Here is a 20,422-nt window from a genome sequence, read left to right as displayed (position 1 = left end):
GAGTGAAATTTCATTCCTATAAGTTTACTGCACTGTGCGACATGCACAAGGGCAGGACAAGAAGAGTGATGAATGTAGCACCCACTGAACCGAGGCCAGGACGCACAGCAGTTATTCCTCCACTACTTGTTCTTCTGCTACAACAAACTAACTACATTTTCTTCTTTATTTAATTTTTTCTTTTTGTTTTCTACATCAATCTATTTACATCCCTTTTCTTCACAATTCCAACAGGGATCTTAATTTTAAACCCATCTCATTGTGCAACAAAGACTGCTGTCTTCAAAACATGACTAAAGATGATATCAGTATAATTTTTTAACATTGGTCACAGAGACCATGCGGCTAAGCTTGATTTATATTCACCAAAATTTGAATTTTCTTTTTTCATACAAACCCACTTCTATAAAAGTTTGGATGCTGTGTAAAATGTAAATAAATGCAATGACTTGCAAATCTCATAAATCTACATTTTTCACAAAAAGACAGCAAAAACATATCAGATGTTTAACCTGAGACGTTCTACTACTTTATGAAAAACAATTAGTTAGTTTGAATGCAATGGCAGCAACATGCCTCAAAAAAGTTCGGATGGAGAAACGAAAAAATTGAAAAGTTAGTGGTACTTAAAGAAGGAGCTGGAGGAACATTTTGCAACTAATTAGGTTAGCTGGTAAAAATAATAAATGTCTTAGAGAGGCAAAGTTTCACCAATCTGCAAAAACAACTCCAACTACAGAATAGTGTTTGTTACTGTAAAATTATGAAGACTGAATATCTTATCATCTACGCTGCGTGTTATCATTTACAAAAACCAAAAAACACAGAGCGATCTCTATGTACAAGGGGCAAGTCTGAAAATCAGTACTGGACTCTCGTGCACTTTGGTTTCAGAGGTGGCGCTGCAGTAAAAGCAGGCATGATTCTGTAATGAAAATAACTGCATGGGCTCAGGCACACTTTTAGAAAACAGTTTACAATATCATCGACCAAAAAGAAGAAGCCTGTGTGAAACACTGCCGTCATCTCTGGGACAAAGCTCAGGTCAGACTAATGAAAATTTGAAATTATTTTATTAGAACACTGATGCTGCGTCCTCTCAGCTAAAGAGGAGATGAACCAGTCATATTTAAAAGGTATCTACCTCTGATAGTATGGGTGTGCGTTAGGAGTCAGTGGAACTGACACATTGCACATCTGGAAAGGCACAACAGATTTTATGCTCTTATCCAGAAGTCTTTTTCTTTCTGTAAGACATGCTGCTGCCATCGAACTCAACATCACCTCAGCGATGCTAAAGTTTGTGACAATGCCAGGAACAGCAGGATTCCCATTCATTCATTCAGAGGGACAATTACTGCAATTGAAAGGAGGCATGCCAGCCCCATAACAGCCTGTGTCTAACAGATGACAAGTAACTGTCACGTGTCAGTGTCAGCTATTTAAGTTCATTTAATGGATGAAGAAACTCATGACTATTGATTATCATGTGAAAACTTCTGTAGCTCTGATGTTTGCAGGGTATGAACGAACATTTGTTTCTCCGGGTTTGATTTCCAGGGGCTCTTTGAGTGACTGCAGCATCTGGACCATACACTGCTCAAACCGTGAAGGCTGCAAAAACATTAAAAACAGAGATTACAAACATGGGCTACATTAGATAACATCACACTTCAACACAGATTAGTTAAAACAGACCCACAAGTACTCAGTGGACTAAACAAATGCAATGAATCGCTGCCAGCTAGAAAGTATACATAGATATTAAACTTTCTGTGATTTCTATGAAGACACAGAGTGCTGCTTGATAAATTAACCAATCCTTACCAGGCTGGTGATTCCCTCATTATCTACCAACCAGTCTTCCTTTTCAGCAAGCCTGTTGACATCTATGGGTGTAAAAAGCACAAATCGAAAGGGCCATCACTTGAAACTGTGCTACAGTTTTTTGAACTCAGAGCCGTTTACATGTGGAGTGTGGAGACTTTCATAAGGGGTCGTAAGTAATGGAAATATGAACAGATTTAAAGGTTTCTGAGGGAAAACCACATGATATAAAATCAAACCCTTTCTTCCCAGACCACAATTTGGTGTGTGCGTGTGGTGTGTTTGTGTGTGTGAGAATGTGCGTGTGAGTGGGGGGAGTTAAGAAAAAAAAACAGTCACTCTTCTCAAAATGACCATACCTAACCACAAGTGAAACACAGCCTGTCTGGTTTTAGTCTCATAACACTTTCTCCATTACTAACCTGGAAGTTGAATTAGCTAAAAGTGACACTTGAGGACACTGACCACTAAGCGCTTATTAACAAATTCACATGGTTTTATAAAAATCTGTCGTGTTCTGCAGGTTTTGAGTTCATGTCCTTTCGCATTCTTGTCTAGCAGGGGATTACACAAGTAACGGATGATAATCAAAGTGTGATTTCAGAATGACACAGCTTTTTATTTCTCATGTGGAGATTAATAACGTGTCTATGGTGACAACTTTTTTTTATTCTACTGGTAAAGATTCCCAATGCTGTTTTGCTTAGACCAACAAATACATTATTTGCAAGGGTAAGCAGGGCCTGGCATATTTTGCCCCATGTATCTGGTACAAGCAGGCATACTTTCCAGTAAACGTCTTCTTAACACACTCGGTCAACACATTTAAAAGCCTTTCAATGTACAATAATAAATTAGGTACAAATACATACATGAATAAATACTATACATATCTTTATTTTAAAAACCCAGAAAAACAAGGTAAAATGTAGACACTAGAAATAAAGATTTTAAGGATGTTATGAGCCCCTCCAGAGTGAGTGTTTCATGTTTCACTGTACATCAGCACACTAGCAGATGCCAAGCTTCGCCTCAAATATCATACCGATCTTGTTAAACTTTGACAAAACCTTGGTTTCTTGCATGTTAACTTTCTTGCATGTTAGCTTCTCTAGGATCCGCAAAGAAAAGAAGCAGTTTTCCTCTCAGTCTAGGACTAGAGTGATTTACAGGCATCTATCTGGCTGTAATCTAAAGCAACTGGATGTCGTTTACCTACCTACCTCCAGGTTTATTACTGGTGCTAATTTTAGTTCTCAATACTTCATATAATATGAAATTGTTAGATGTTTTTTGCTGCCTGAAAAATGTGATATTTTGGATAACTGGATGAGAAGGCTCTCATTAGGAAGCCATTGTACATTATTTATGTACTAGATGGGTGTTCAGGACAATAATGGGCTCAGTCCAATGATTGGCTCTGTCACATGAAGATTGCATTGACACAGCAAAAGCTGCTTTTAGTTTTTATGATCCTGCCACACTGAACATTGAAAACAAAATAAACTGTTTGGTAACTTGGAGTCAATTAAAATGAAGATCTTGATGAAAATATTTTGTCCATTACTGAGAGCTCTCTCACCTTCTGTTGTGTGCACCAGAGTCACCATGAGACAGTGAACTCTCAAATCCAGCAGAAGATCCTGGATCACCTGCAGCAAATCATTTGGGATCTCCATAGCAGACAGAGCCTCATGACAACCCCTGGATGAGAAACGCCAGAGAACAGAGGTCTGTTATTAAAGGCAAGGTAAGCATGTGGCTCCCAAATGCCTCCATTTAACCAAACATGTAAGCAAATTAATTACAGCCAAAGTGTGAGGACCTGACAGTGTGTATGATTTGTGTAAGCCATGATCCAGCCAACTCTGTCTTGCTCTCCCAGCCTCCATAAAGACTCAGCTCCCCTTGCGGCAAGGTGGCGGGTAAGAGAGCACCCCGAATGAGCTTCACGAGCCGACTGGTCAGCTCTTCAATCATTTTCTACAAAACAGACAACATACAGTATGTACTGCAGAATGTGTCTTTAAAAAACATTATCTCAAATTAACATTAGAGTAAACTGGAGTTAGAAATCCTCATACTTTAAAGTCATTCTGTCTCTGTCTGGCATTCTTCTTGGATTTTTCCACTTGCCCAGATTTCTCTCCAGTCTGTAGGGGAAGACACAAATACTTAGTCACCTCTGAGAAGTCCAGATTACTGACGGAAAATAGATTTTATGTTGCTTTCTGTGCCTGCATTAGAGCAAACTATGATAATGCAAATGACATTCATTCAACTTTTCTTGAGAATAATCAAATAATTTCTCTTAAATGGAAACCCTGAAAAACACAGATATGGAATGTAAACCTGCAGAGGATTTCGAAAAAACTGAGTTTCTAAAAAAAGCTTTTATTAGCCTAGCCTAAAGTTTTCATGGGAAATATTCTTGTTCACGGAGACATTTGTGTATTACTAAGAACACCATTCGTTTTGGCCTATCAGTAGAAGCTCATTAACCTGAGTTGACTCATGGAAAATCATTCCCCTTCTCTTAATCCCAAATTAAATACCTAACTCACCAAAGGAATTTCATGAGATAATCCTCAATGAATATGAGTGAAACAAAGCTGAACTATTGAGCTAAATTTATAGCAATTTATTTATTATACCAGTTTTTATTGTCATTTATTTCAATTGTTGTATTGATTATGTGACAAAACTAATGTCCCTTTCATTCTTTTGCAGATGTTGTCCATAATGTGGTGTTAGCACGCGTATCGATCTACTGGTTAAAGATTTTCGACAGGGCACGGTCCCTTGATGGCACTCCTTTCCACACAATTTCAACAAAAACACAATTTTATTTTTGCTTTCACTACACTTTAACCACACTTTTGAAGATTATAATTTGTGCATTATAAAGCAGCTGGTTGTGTGATGTGTGAAATCAAAATGCAGCACGCCATGGAGAGGTTTGTGGTGCTGTGACTTTCCCCACTATTTACACAAAGCTTTTTACCACCATCTCAGCCTTGCCCCTCTGACTTGAGATATTCTGACTCACTTCTAATCTTGACCCTCCAAATGACAATCACTGCCTTGAACCCCTATATTTACAAAAATAATGGAAATGACCACAAACAAAGATTTACATTTTTGGGCTACAGCTCCACAGGGCCACGTTCATCTCTGGATTATCTTGTGTGGCAAAGTGACCACTGTTGCTATAAAAACATGCTGTATGCAGGATTTCTGTCTACTTGGTGAGTATTCACCTCGCTAAAAAGACTTCCATTAACGTAGGAGATCCAAAGCTTCCAGAAATTGGGCAGCTGACCGATCACAACATCTGAAAGCTTCTCCACAAACTGCACCTGCTGCGGGGTCTCAAAGTGCCAATCTAGAAAAAAAGGACACACAGATGACATGATAGAGGATATTGGCATAATGACTGTGCAGTTCCAATATTCACATATCAGAATGGTTTAATTCCTGGCACATAAAGCTTAAGATCTTTGTTTTTTTTATTTGTGCCTTTACCGTACAGTGTGATGCAAGATTCCCCTAAACACTGTACACGACCAAAAGTGTTACACACACACACAAACAAACAAACGTACGTGTGTACAGAGTTTAGCGCAGACAGGGAAGCCCCCCTTAGAACTCAGTGTGTGGGCGAATCTGTGAAGTGCTGCACTACTCACTGCTGGATCGTGGCGTTCGGAGACTGCCCCCTCTCTTCAGAGACGCGGTGTGGCTGAGCCTTCCGAGGGCTGGTGGACGGGTATCCCCCTCTGGGTCCAGAGCTCCCGCACCCACTGAGAGACATAACGAAAGTGGGGAGGGATGAGAAATGAGCTTGAAGGGAAAAGAAACACATACTCCACATATTAAATAATCACATTTTCATAATTCCACATTCCTCAATAAGCTTAACGGGCTTTCACACAAAACAATCCCTCCCTACTTTCTTTATTTGTGTTCTGATCCATCTCAGCGGAGAGAATGTCCCCTTGTTTTCACGGTGGGGAAACAGAGCAGTGGTCTTTGCGAGTGCTGGGGTGAAGTGGGTTTACGCTGGCCACAATGTGCTCTGTCACATCTGATTCTTAAGAGCTCCTCTAGATGGCAACAGGGAGCTATGCAGCGGTAATGAATGAGAAAGTTCTGCAACCACACACTCCTATCGCTGCATGTGAGACAACGTTAGCAAATTGAATCTGTGAGATAACTTAATGATAACAGAACAAGGGGTGGCAAAAAGGAATGAAAGTGAAAGACTGCGGTGCTAAGAAGATCAAAATTGCTACAATGAAAATGAAACTTTAAGGACAGGTTCGTGCAACGCTGCACTACGCCCACACCAGTTTGTCTAAATCAATGGAGACTGATGAGCCACATTTCCAAAACATGTGTCTCTCACACACTCACATACACAGAAAAGCGTACTGGTGAGTCACAATGTTGAATGTAGTGTGTAAGCAAGAATTGAGAAATCCCCAAGCAGAGGAGAAAATTGTGGTTGAGGTGGCTGTGCACACAACACACCCATCCAGGCCAGAAAATGTAAGGAAATTCTCATTTGAGTCAGACTATCTGTAAACAGACGAGGCTTTCTTATATCGCAAATACACACAGACAGACACACGCGCGCGCACACACACACACACCATATGGTGCAATACAGGCTCTGTCTCTCTGAAGTTTTCCTGTCTTTTTACAGGGATGAGAGCTGCTGTTGACCCAGGTGGCCGCCGAATCCTCAGAATGGACAAGCACTTGCATTCTGAGGACTGCATGTGTTTTGCTGCTCTGTACGTTCAAAGGATTTACTATGCTGCTGCACTGCTTCTTGCTCAAATTTACAGGGGGAAACTATAGAAGCCTCTGTGTATGCGTGTTGAATAAACTGAGACAATGTGTGTCATCTATACACACTTCCTCATCGTGTCTGGGGCTTCTCTGCAGGCTGGATGGGTTCCTCTTCCAGAGGGGTCACTGACCTTGACCACACGCACACATACCTGCTTTCTGTCTAAGAGGACACAAACCTTATTCCCACGCTACAGAATACAAAAGCTTCACCACACTTCTCTTGAAAAACGCCCCAGTGTTTCACCCAGATTTTATGTGCGCACAGACAACGGGACATCTTGTCAGGAAAAGTAAAGATGGGACTTACAATAAAATCACTATTATTAATAATCTGTGACTTAAAGTTTTGAAATTCCAGGCTTTATGTACATCACAAAATTTCTGAATACAAGTAAAAAAGTTCCCTAATGAATCAATCAGTCAATACGACCACGCAAACACCTGTCAGACGTTAACCAGTATTATCACGGCATTGCTCTTACAGCAGCATTTCTGCAGCATAAAATCCCAAACACACCGTCAGAGTGTCTGAACAGTGAATTCCCACTAACTACTCACTGAAAACCTATTTTTCCAGAGGGAAAAAAACTCCTGTTAATTGTGTTGACATTGGCAGAAGAAGTGCTGCTCGAGAAATAAAAATACTGCAGCTTCTAATTGGATCGGGCAGAGTCAGATTGCAACACTGGGGCACGATGGGAGTGTTTAGACATACGGAAGCAACTTGCTATGCTCCCTCACAAAAAAACTTCAGCTTTCAGGCCTTTGTTTCTAACAAAGATGGATGGTTTTATTTTACATTTAAGGCATTTTATAGGGTAATTAATGGAATCGTGACTACACCAGAACGACCTCTGGCCTTATATTCCTGACTAGGAACAACAGTTGAAAGAGAAAATGACACCAGTTACTGCAAATATGCCTGATGCTTACAGCGGAATAATCTCTGCCATGTGTGATGCTGACAATAGCATAAAAAAAGCTAGTGAATGCATCTATATGAAGGGAAGAGGAGGCCACCAGAAGAGTGGGTAGCTGTGAGGTACCATTGAGGGGGGGGGGTCCTATACAGAAGGAAGGGTAAGGGTGGGAAGGAAGGAGAGGAAGAGTGAAGCTGGGGGAATGCAGTGGATGTGGTTTTTATAATGATGGCTGCTGAAGCATTGCCTGGGTGGAGGCACGGGTTTCACACTTGGGCCAGAAGTGAGCAGAGGAGACCAGAGATGCTGAATATCTGCCAGAGGTGTATGTGAGGGGAAGAGGGGCGCTGTGTGACAACAGAGAAGACAGGAGACAGCTGTAACAAAGAACAAGAGCAGGGAGAAAAACAGGAAAGATTGCGTGTACCTTTCAGCATGTCTGTGTGAACACTGTGCTCACCAGAAGAATGACAGCATGGGTAATTTGTTTAAACACAACGGAGTGTTTTTTCACAGTAGTGGTGCTCTTGGCTTTCCACTTGTTTGGACCGTGTGCTTTGCTGGCACCCTAACCAAGCCTCAATATATCCCCGGGCTTGTAAGGTGTTAGGCATTCAGCAGCCACAGTCTGGATTGCAGGTGATACTGTGACCAAATGAACCCCCACCTTATCAAAGGTTGTTACACTGGGTGTCAGTGGGATTTCAAAATCTTCAATATAAATCTGTTCCCCAAAAAATACAAACCCTAACTGATCGCACACAAGTGCTGCCTGTCATTTCACTGATTCCATTTGCAGTGGACTAGGAACAAGCAAACATGCAAGTCTTTTCTAGGCAACGTAAAAACGGATTTAAAGAATGCAGGTTGGACAAAAAGTTGGGTTTGCAGGAGGCTCTCAACCAACTCTCAACAGAACTGTGCACATCTATGAGAAGACTGCACAGTTAAATGTAGGTCATTTTGGTCGCATGCTGACTGTAACTACTGTCCTCTCAGAGGCAGACGGGTATCTTAAATGATGTTACCTCAAGAACAGACATCACTCTCAAAGTTCGGCTCCAAAAATGCAGTTCCTGGAATCACCACTTGAGGCTGGTTCAATAAGCAAGCCATCCTACAGACCTCAATATTAAAAGGCCCAACTTCACTAACATCACTAAGAAGCTTGTTTACAACCTGGTTTTTAAAAATTGACACTGACACACTGACAATTGATGTGATGCTTTGAGGTATGAGGACTTTATCAATAAGTTAACATACATGTCCATGCCAGCATGTGTGTTTCTGTGCTCTTTTTTGTTTTTTGCAAACTAGCAATTTTCTGCACAGTTGGGTTGGATGAGATTTCAGACTCCCTCTCCACCACATGTTGCTCTGCAGTGGAATGTAAGTGTGAAGTAAAAGGGGCCATCCCTGACATAATCATCAAGATGAAATTTAAATGTGGAGAAGTGGGGAACGAACCAATCCCCAGATCCATCAAGCCTGAGCCCCGGAAACCACTGTTACTTTTAGCATTAGACATGTTTATGTTCCAGCTGTGCTATGTGAAGCAGCCACCCACCGCACAATGGATTTGTGCGGGTGCCTCAGTGTGAGTGTGCACGCATGCTGGCGAATCACTGGTCTTCCTGAGTGGACGGTTTCAGATCCACATTTTTCTGCTGGCTGATTTAACAGAGGAACAGCTTAATTGGGGTTAATTGTTCCAATCCATCTGTGAAGCTGTGTGTGTGAGTGAGAAAGCGGGTTTGTGTGTGTGCAGTAACATGTCAAGCGCTGAAACCTAAATCCAAAGCCAGTGCTCCATCACTTTCATCTTATTCATACATTCATGAAAAAATAAACACACAGGCCTCAAGCAAGCAGCACAGGCTGGGGTGAAGGAGGCCGGCGAAGGAGCAGGGAATGTAGGCAGAGCTCTGGAACGACTGAGACACTGCTCTCTTCCCTCAGCTCACGACATCCACCGGCTGCCTGATTGGAAATGCTAAATAGGGGCTTTTCACTACATGTGCAAAACGAATCAACTCAGACAAATGTGCATTTTTAGTCACCTCTCTGGCCACTGATGAACTCATCTCTGCAGTTCTGCATCAGCTGCAGGATCCACTTGTGCTGAGCGTAGATGCACTGCCATGCTGGATCTCCTGGAGCGTGTAGGTCAGACAGGTACCTACGAAAGCGTGGGACAGGGAGATGGAAGATGAGATGGGACAAAAAGATCAACAAAATTAAAATCCACACTTAAATGGGTGACAAATCAAAGGTCAGACAATAAAGAGTGGCCAAAAACAATAAAAGCTCTGGCTCAAGTCGGGGCAGGACAGCCCACTAATGTCAGCCTAAAATCCCCATTAGGTTTTACTGCACTTTGTCTTTTTGCATAAAGCGTAGAGGACGGCTAATTCAAATCACAATTCTTTAAAAAAAAATAAATTCCACCACAAACTCCTCACCAAGCAGGAAGAAAGGGAAAGTTGCATTTAAATGAAACGCTGTTTGAAGCACTAAGCATAAGATATGACTGTCACATTATCCGTTTTTTACTTCTCGACTATCAGAATGAAAAAAAATTCACAATGACGCCATCATGACATTTATAAAAAATATTTTTTTATGATATGCAATTTAGATTTTCCTGGATGGTGGATGCTCATATTAAACACGGTCCAAGTGTCAAGATAATGACACTCAGTAATCCCTCAGAGACAAAAGCTCAGTCCTCTGCTCTAAATGCTTCATTTCTTGATTCTATGTGACATCAATAAGAGTAGAGGTCTGGCTGTTAACACAAAGCCCCGCCCACCTAATGTACAAACCTTCTCTTGACATGGGGCACCGCATCAGAAGCAAAAACAAGCTTGTTTCAAAGACAGGATGACCTGAGAGGCTGGGCAAAGGCTCAGTATAAGATAATTGAGGAACATTTTGAACTCTGAATCATGCAGAGCAACTCTGGTCCAGTCCAGAGTCCAGGAATGAAAATGAGATGAGCGCATATATATATATATATATATATATATATATATATATATATATATATATATATTCGATTGTGCAAGTTCCCCCACCTAAAATGATGACAGAGGTCAGTAATTTGCACCAGAGGTACACTTCAACTGTGAGAGACAGAATGTGAAAAAAAAATCCATGAATTCACATGGTAGGATTTGTAAAGAATTTATTCGTAAATCAGGGTGGAAAATAAGTATTTGGTCAATAACAAAAATACAACTCAATACTTTGTAACATAACCTTTGTTGGCAATAACAGAGGTCAAACGTTTACTATAGGTCTTTACCAGGTTTGCACACAGTAGCTGGTATTTTGGCCCATTCCTCCATGCAGATCTTCTCGAGAGCAGTGATGTTTTGGGGCTGTCGCCGAGCAACACGGACTTTCAACTCCCGCCACAGATTTTCTATGGGGTTGAGGTCTGGAGACTGGCTAGGCCACTCCAGGACTTTCAAATGCTTCTTACGGAGCCACTCCTTTGTTGCCCGGGCGGTGTGTTTTGGATCATTGTCATGTTGGAAGACCCAGCCTCGTTCCATCTTCAAAGTTCTCACTGATGGAAGGAGGTTTTGGCTCAAAATCTCACGATACATGGCCCCATTCATTCTGTCCTTAACACGGATCAGTCGTCCTGTCCCCTTGGCAGAAAAACAGCCCCATAGCATGATGTTTCCACCCCCATGCTTCACAGTAGGTATGGTGTTCTTGGGATGCAACTCAGTATTCTTCTTCCTCCAAACACGACGAGTTGAGTTTATACCAAAAAGTTCTACTTTGGTTTCATCTGACCACATGACATTCTCCCAATCCTCTGCTGTATCATCCATGTGCTCTCTGGCAAACTTCAGACGGGCCTGGACATGCACTGGCTTCAGCAGCGGAACACGTCTGGCACTGCGGGATTTGATTCCCTGCCGTTGTAGTGTGTTACTGATGGTGACCTTTGTTACTTTGGTCCCAGCTCTCTGCAGGTCATTCACCAGGTCCCCCCGTGTGGTTCTGATCATTTTGACCCCACGGGATGAAATCTTGCGTGGAGCCCCAGATCGAGGGAGATTATCAGTGGTCTTGTATGTCTTCCATTTTCTGATGATTGCTCCCACAGTTGATTTTTTCACACCAAGCTGCTTGCCTATTGTAGATTCACTCTTCCCAGTCTGGTGCAGGTCTACAATACTTTTCCTGGTGTCCTTCGAAAGCTCTTTGGTCTTGGCCATGGCGGAGTTTGGAGTCTGACTGTTTGAGGCTGTGGACAGGTGTCTTTTATACAGATGATGAGTTCAAACAGGTGCCATTCATACAGGTAACGAGTGGGGGACAGAAAAGCTTCTTACAGAAGACGTTACAGGTCTGTGAGAGCCAGAGATTTTCCTTGTTTGAGGTGACCAAATACTTATTTTCCACCCTAATTTACGAATAAATTCTTTACAAATCCTACCATGTGAATTCATGGATTTTTTTTCCATATTCTGTCTCTCACAGTTGAAGTGTACCTCTGGTGCAAATTACTGACCTCTGTCATCATTTTAGGTGGGGGAACTTGCACAATCGGTGGCTGACTAAATACTTTTTTGCCCCACTGTATGTATGTATGTATGTATGTATATATATATATATATATATATATATATATATATATATATATATATATATATATATATATATATATATATACATACATACATACATACATATACACATACACATATATGTGTGTGTGTGTGGACTACAATTTTATTCTGAGAGACTGACTGACTGACCAACATGTGTTCTTATCATCCTCTATTAAAACAAAGGGGGGTTTGAATAGCTAGGCTCTTTCAAGTTAAGACATCAGATGATTCACCCCGAAAGCTGTCACTCTAAAAACCAGCCGTTCATTTGTTTCTCATTACAGTGTATCTTTCAAAAGTTTGAGGAACAAGAACAAAACAAGCGCGCGTGCACACACACACACACACACACACACACACACACACACACACACACACACACACACACGTGAAGAGTAAACAGGAGCTGAGTGGGCGTTCAGAGCTGTGCCTAATGTACCAGGATGAAAGATGTTGCCATTTGCCATGTGGTTGAGAGCTGGTCTCTGTGATCCTGACAGGTTGGTCTTCACAATAATAAATAGGCAGAGACCACAAGTATGAATGGACAGATGGATGAAGTGGGAAAAAAAGAAGGAAAAGAAAGACAGGGGGAGAGAAAAATAGAAGCAGAAATAAGAGAGCCAGACAACAGAAATATGACTGGTGAACTGAGGAAAGTGAGAGGGGAAAAAAAAGAAAGAGGGAGGGGGGAGGAGGTTGAAGTTCTGGTAAACGATGACACAAGCAGACATCAAAGAAACCAAAGGGAGTGGAGGGACTTGTCATGACTTTCTGCTGGATGCTGACAGAGTAGACGTGTAAAGAAAAATATCCAAACTTGAACAGGGTCATAGAATTGTAAAGAGACCTGATGTATCTTTTTTGGTCGTGAAGCGTAGACGGAGTTTGCAGCAGTTTCTCCAACAAGAGACTCCGTAGAGCTCCAATCCTCGTCTCAACCTCAGCGTACACTGCAGAAAAGTAGAGTCAAAACATTGGTAATCACCATAACAATCAGTTTAGAAAAAGCCATGATCTTCATGCAATTGTTGAAGTTAAAGCAGTTTACCTTTTTGGAAAACAGGGACCTCAGTATTGCCAAAGAGAGACTTTGCTTTCTCATAGTCATTGATCACAACATCGTAATCTCCCTGGAAAGAAAAAATAGTTCATTTCATAATGTACAGTTTTTTAACTCATCAATCATGAGACACACTTTGCATTTAAGCCTCTCTAGCTCCACCCTCTGGTTGACAATCATTTAAGCTGCATGTTAAAGCCTGTGGAGAGTTTATAAATCAGATTTGGACACCTATACACCCCAATAATAATAATAATAATAATAATAATAATAAACATTTGTAAAGATCAAAACTGCTTTAATTAAAACCTTTGCTTAAACAAAAAAATGGAAATCAGGAAGTAGAGGGAAAAAAATTGTGTACTTTGTGCCATTATGTGGCTTCAACGGTTGAAGAGCCATTGTTTTGCTCTACATATTTATATGCTTATGTGCTGCCTACTACAGACATTTCCACAGAAACTCAACTCAAACTTTTCGAGAGAACCAAACCAGGACAATGTCCCAAACTGTCCTTTCTTTCATTTAGAAAACAGCAGGGCGCAGTGTGCTGTAGTCCCACACTTACTAGTGAAAATGAAGCACCGTTTCTACTCTTACTAATCATTCAAAGCTCTTTATTCTACAAGCAGCATTTACTCACACATTATTACAGCACTTTATGCTATTCCCTGCTTTATTCTTGTCACATCCACACCAAATCCAATCCAAATCCAGGCACAGGAAGAACATGGAAACTCCACAGAGTGTGAGTGCTGTGAGGTGACAATTCTAATCACTGCATCACTGTGCCAAGTACTCTGTTTGTTTTAGAAATAGGAACTGCCTGATTAGAGGCTAAGAGAGAAAAATCTTCAGCCCACTGGCTTCCTGCGACTTCTCCTGATATTCACCTTCTCTATCTCCAGATGTGCTGACAGCTGGCAGCTTTAAGATCATTTAATGTATGATTCAACTACGGCCCGACGAATCCTCATAGTGTGCCTATGATGTAACCCATGTGAGTGCACTGTGTCATTGGCAGCATTCACGCCTGTGCTTGTGTACATCTCCTCACATATATTCTGATAGTTTCAGCAATCTCCCTCGAGGAATATGCTAACATTTGTTAGCCCCCACATTTTGTTAATATTGAGTTTTTTAAATTGAGATGGTGATTGTGCTTCTCTCACTGATATACGAAAAAAAAATGCAGATGGAAATGCACAGAAAGAATTGATGTTGGTGAACAGGCTAATCCCAATAGCTGTGCACTGCCTGGACCCAACGTGTAGTAACATTTCTAGAGAGGTGCACGTTAGGTTACGCTGTAGGGTTTTAGAAGAGTTTGTGGTGATGATGTTGCTATGGCATACATTAAGTCAGGCGCTTGTGTTTCCACATCCAGCTCAGCCGATGAGGGCTGCATCTGAGGAAATAGCTTAAGTGAAGTGAAATGAGGTAGCGCATCTCATGGGGGGCATTAGTTTTTATTTTTCCACCAACTAAACAATAATAGGTCACAAGACTGTTACGTTTTGATAGTTACATTAACTGAAACAGGATTAAATGAATGGTATAACAAATAACCAGTCCTAAACATTGGCCAAAGTTTTCAGGTGCACAATACAAAACAGATGTTCATCTAATCCATAACTGAACAAAAAACAAAAGTTGGTGCTGAGGGCAGACAAACTGAGTAAAGGTGGGTTATCATCCAGAGGATGGTTCACGTCCTGTTTAGAGCTGTGTATTGTTTGCACTTGTTTTGCTGTTTCACATTGTCCACACAGGCTTTTTACCTTTTCTTTCTCACTAGTTAGGTTTAAGAACTAAAGAGTACTTGGTTTAGGAAATGATTGCGGTTTAGGTTAAAATGTGCCCATTAACACCTGAAAACAGGGTTAAGTACCTTCTGAATATTCCGTTCAATATTGAGTGGCAGGTTGAAGAGAAACTTGAAACGCTGCAGGACGTTGAGTGCATTGCGTGTGGAGTCAGCTTTGTCTTTCCGGCCCAAGACCTCCTGGAAGAGAGTATCGGCAGTATTGCTCGCTCCTACAAGAAAGACGAAGTGAGAAAGAGTGAGAGAGAGTGAAGGAGGCTGGAGAAAATGAGAAACTAGGATCCTATATAAATAAATGCTGATACCACATTTCCCTCTTATTGCTGGTCTCTGGTTTTCTTCCCGCTCTGGATGTTATTTGACACAGAGAGAGGAGCAGGAGCAGAGACTGAGCTGCTAAGGAGAAAGTGACGGCTATCTCTTAGTCAGGCTGCTTGGTGGGACCTTTGCACAGCTGACTTACTTCGTGGGTGGCCTTGGATGTGCCGTCAAATAGAAAAAAAACCCGAGTTCTTCTAATCAAAACAAAACTCCACCCGCAAAACAAAATCCCTGAAGGGAAAACAGCACGAGACCAAACAGGGGAACATCTAACATTTTTCCCTCACCAATCTTAGCTGTGACATTTCACAAGACTATTTCGTGATAGTCTGACTGGCGCCTACGGTAGTTTGAATCTCTTGGTTTTTGGGGGTGAACGATAGACTGGACCCACTGGGCCATGGGCCCTCAAGTCTGGGATGAAAGCTATGTCCGGCTACGAGGTTTATTTATACTAGAAAAGGGGAAAGGACCAGCTTCTTGACCCTCCATTAGAGCAGTCCCATTATCATGTGTGACATGAAATGGCGGACACACGTGCACGCACACGCAGGATCTGCACGCTAAAAACAGAACAATCTGCAACGGTGAAACAATGTAGACGTGTTTGGTCTGACGGCACAGTGCATCAGAGTCAGCGACAACTCCTGGATGCTGAAGGTGGGTGATCTACAGCACTGCGCTGGCTCGTCGCATACTCATTCTCTTTTTTAATGTAGGTTATTCCTGGGCAGTATTACCAAAGCCCCGTGTCACTGAGATGTTGTCAAATTCTGGAACTTTTATTGTATTATTAAGATTTCTAAATTAAAACACCCCCTGAAAAAGCATCTTGTGGGGTTTTCGTCTGCACACTGATTGAACACTTACTGTTGAGGATGTTTTCTAGCCGCTGAGTCATTGATCCCTCCACTTTCTCTGTGCCATCAGATTCCAGCTTCTGGTGGATAGCTGCAATAAATAAATAAATCACTATTAGCTTATTTCACAAAATTTAAAAATCATAACTTAAAGCATAGAGGGGTGAGAAATGTAAGACTGGTTTTACGTTCCCAACGCTGCAGAGTAACCAATCCCCGGGAACATTTTCAATTTCAGGAACCAAAGGTAAAACAAATAAACATGCCCTACCCCCGTGGTAGATGGCAGATAACTGCCTTGGTTCTCCACCCACAGATGCTGTTACTGAAGCCACACACCCCCATGGTTGTTCCCACGCAACAAGGACCTGACCTTGTCCCAGCGAACAACTGTATTGGATCAATTCACCTAACCAAAGCCATCAACAACAAAGTGTGGTGGTCTTGGGACATTTGGAGCCCTTTGACCTGGAGGTAATGTGAATCTTAAAATGTTTCCAATTTTGGGAAGAGCACAGCTTGAGGTCTGTATACTAAAAATGACTGTACTGGGAGCGTGGTGGGGAGCAGGAACTCTCTGATGGTTTGTATCAATCACTTAGCAAGAAGAGCTTTACGCGGGAGAGGGAATTTTTTTTTTTTTTTAAAGGAACGAGGGGAGAAAAGGAGAAAAAAAAAATAGGGAGAGAAGGCAGCGGGGCTACCCCAGTATATAAATAAAGAAGTGGGCAGCTGGGTGGTGAGAGCTGCAGTGTGGGTTTATTGACAGAGTAGAAGGGAGTTGGAGAGGGTTTAGAAGACTTTCTAATACGCACTTGTGAAGCAACTCAAATAGGCGACAAGCAGACACCTAAAGAATGAAGACAAGATAGAAACGGATGGCAAAAAAGGACAGTACACCTCTCCATTTCCTTCTCTTCATTTCTGTCCTCCCTCTGTTGTTCTGATGCTGGCTGTTAGCAGAGCTTGACAGCAGAGGGAGCGGGAGGCAAAGTGAAGGGGGAGCGTTCTGAAAATAAATATATGGGTCCGTTCTGACAGACAGAAGCCTCAAGGCAGAGACCGAGGTATTCCTAAAAACACCCAGTTCAAACATGCCATTGCCTAATCAGTATGGACGTCACTGGCCTCTTGCTCTTGAGCAGCAGAAAATGAGGCCAGATGCCGGTTTGGTCAAAAGCTCAGAGACGTGGGAGTGTATACGGGAGATGGCTGAATTAATAGGACTAAACACAAAAGAAGACACACGCATACACTCAAGGCTGCTTCACGTCTCCACACTCCTCCTTGCCCTACTGCCAGTTTGCGTGTCCTCTGCATGTGTCGCACACTGAAGATCTCATGACGTCACAGCTAACCTAAACATTAGGTCAGGGTCCGGATAACACACGAGCCAGGACCTGAGGAAGAGCTGCAGCTCCTGCTTAACTTCCTGGAACCGTCGAGGCAAAAAAAGAATAAGAATAAAAATACAGTGTCCCTGGTTTCTAAAGTCGGCAATGTTTTGACTCCAGCAGGGGATGGGGACTCGGGGAATAGGCCCTGGGAATCGTGCATTTTTGGAACACGGTAGCTATTCCGCTTCCTGCGTCAATGGGAGACTTCCTTTTCACACAACAATGAAAAACCACAAATTTCAACATTTTAGTGGCAACAACCCCAGTCCCTGACAGACTGTCAGTCAGTCAATCAGCCAGTTTGTCTGCGTCCCAGAAGCACGCAGACAAACTGGCTGACTGTGTGCGTCTGGCTGATGGCTTGGTCACATTTGTCACCGAGGCTCCATGACCAAATGTTCATTACAGCCAAACCCCATCCATGTGTGTGCTGGTTCACAAGCAGTGGGTTTCTTTTGTTGTTTGTTTTTTTAAAACTGCTAAACAATTCCTTTCTAAACATAAACAAAATACTTTGTAATCCACAGAAATTTGGTGGTATAGAAAAAAACCCCAAAAAACAAACAAACATGTACAAGTGAACAGGGTTTCTTCAGCAGCATAAAAATAACACCAACACAAAACACTACCTTAACTATAAAACAGAGCTCATACATGTCAAGGAATTTGAAACATACAAATTTACAAGGGTTTAGAGCTGCTTAAAAATGTACATTTGCAGCATTCCAACTCAAGTGGCCTCCAACATCAGGACTGGCAGGGCTGAGTATATCTGGCAGTAAGCTTGATCACCAAGTATAGTAAAAGCAATTAGACTGTTAGCTTATGTTACAGGAATCCATGCAATTTCTGGTCATTTCTGACCCTCTGACAAGAAACAGAAAATCTTTATTCCTCATTAAGTGAGGAAGATATTTACCTTTGAAGCTGCTAAAGCCTTTTTCAGAGGCACTGAAAATTTCCCTTTACAGAACGTAAGATTTCTACCTTTGTACTTGGTAACTAGCACACTTGACAAAGTTAAGCATGACTTTGTGTCTGATACCCTATTAACCTAATCCTACGTCTACCCAGGGCTGGTGTTCAAAGGCCTTTGTTTCAAAAGTGCAAACATGAATCTGTTTTTTTAAACAGCATCTGACTGACACTTTATTTGGTTGTGACTTCACAAATTAGTATTACCGAATGGAAATTAAAAACATGTTTAATCTATTTATATACATTTTATTTACATTAGATTTCTGTCGGTGCTCGGTCTTGTTATGTGTTGGTGAGCTTTTTCTTAAGCTCCTTTGTGCAGTGAACATGCACTCTTGCAATATGCTAGTGCAGCACGGTGGTGCAGTGTGCAGCACAGCTGCTTCATAACAAAAAGGTTCTGGAGTTGAATCGGCTGCTTGTCTGATTAGTCTGCAGAGGTGTGAAGGAGGACGTTTATTCAAAGTAAAGTTTAAAGAAACATTTTGTTTTCAACAAGCTAACAGGACTACTTTTCAGCTTTCACTTATTGTCATCACTATTTAGATATTCTTCTCAGCTCGTTTTCTGCTGGGTAACCTTGTTTCTTGATTTGCCAAAGTCTAAATTAGATAAGGTGATATGAGATTTTATTTTGCCATTTGTGCTGGAGAAGCTTAGCTGTACTGGAGAGCAATTAAGAGGCAATTATTTTGGACAAGAAGAAGAGAGGGAGAGGCAGAAAGTCCACAGATGTTCAAGTCAGAATCCTGCTGTTTGTTCTAAACATTTTCTAGCTGCCTCATTTCTTTTCCTACATTTGGCTCCTCTCTGTTGTTTCCACCTTGTCGGCAGCAGTACACTTACATTGAAGAAGAAGAAAAAGCTCCAGACGTCGCCTATTAAAGTCATCAATAAAAATCTCACATGCAAGCAGAACTGAAAATAAACACGAGAGGAGACGAGAATGTTGTAATGGTGACGAAGAGGCTTGGAAGCATTCAGCAACTTCTAATGCAGCACATTCTGAACTACGAGAACACATAAGTGCCCTGTTAAGTTTTTCTATTCACTGTTAATTTTTTTCTAATTCTAATGGACACTTTTCAGATGAGGTTCATTTGGACCAATTCAGAACTGCAGAGAGCTGCCAAACATCGAAGAGAGACAAAGAAAGGATTCACAGTTGCTCTGACAGCTGTGTTAACGAGGTCTGGCAGTATAGCTGGCAGGCTCAAAAGCAGCATGCTGGCTGGTATGTTGGTTTGGCTGACCATACATAATGTACAAAATAGCTCCACTTGAGCCATCCGTTTTGGGCCTCCACTTCATTTTTTATGACTGAAAGCCAAATTTTGGCATAAAAAGGATGCTGCAGGCCTGCAATGAGTCATAGTGAGCAGACACGATTCAGGAAGTTGAAAAATGAATTTTTAGTCATAATTCCTCTTCAAACATGAGACAGTTTCTGTTCTTAGTTCACTAAAAATGTCTTTTGAAAATCAGTGGTCACACAGCTTGAACATAAAGAAATATCTCTAAGCAAAGCTTGAAAAATCTACACAGACGTTGAATTTCTTTAATAAAAAAAAGGTTCTTTAGTCAACTGGAAGAAAGTTAATATGACAAAAACCAAAAACTGCTAGTTTACACATTAGGAAGATCAAAAACACCATTAGTAGTAATTTGAAGACAAATTTCATGCCATCTGATTATGTAACACTATATATACTACATTCACAGACATACTCCCGCAGT

General features: G+C 41.5%; 1 protein-coding gene across 1 annotated transcript in view; it reads right to left on the bottom strand.

The window, feature by feature from the left end:
- Positions 1-20,422, bottom strand: part of exoc2 (exocyst complex component 2) — a 51,245-nt gene that overhangs the window by 8,725 nt on the left and 22,098 nt on the right. Inside the window, exons 7-18 of the mRNA XM_085252056.1 lie at positions 16,321-16,401; positions 15,196-15,341; positions 13,293-13,374; positions 13,092-13,194; positions 9,668-9,786; positions 5,517-5,630; positions 5,088-5,212; positions 3,912-3,980; positions 3,653-3,810; positions 3,410-3,531; positions 1,828-1,889; positions 1,534-1,614 (exon numbers count right to left, since the gene is read on the bottom strand). Of these exons, the coding sequence (XP_085108182.1) occupies positions 1,534-1,614; positions 1,828-1,889; positions 3,410-3,531; positions 3,653-3,810; positions 3,912-3,980; positions 5,088-5,212; positions 5,517-5,630; positions 9,668-9,786; positions 13,092-13,194; positions 13,293-13,374; positions 15,196-15,341; positions 16,321-16,401 (1,262 nt within the window). The remainder of the gene's footprint in view (positions 1-1,533; positions 1,615-1,827; positions 1,890-3,409; positions 3,532-3,652; positions 3,811-3,911; positions 3,981-5,087; positions 5,213-5,516; positions 5,631-9,667; positions 9,787-13,091; positions 13,195-13,292; positions 13,375-15,195; positions 15,342-16,320; positions 16,402-20,422) is intronic.

Source organism: Mchenga conophoros, linkage group LG17 (genome assembly GCF_057382185.1).
Source record: "Mchenga conophoros isolate Kocher_MC1m ecotype Shallow Benthic linkage group LG17, M_conophoros_male_GT1.1, whole genome shotgun sequence".
NCBI classification, from domain to species: domain Eukaryota; kingdom Metazoa; phylum Chordata; class Actinopteri; order Cichliformes; family Cichlidae; genus Mchenga; species Mchenga conophoros.
Note: the sequence above shows the minus strand (reverse complement) of the source record. Positions and strands in the feature narration are given on the sequence as shown.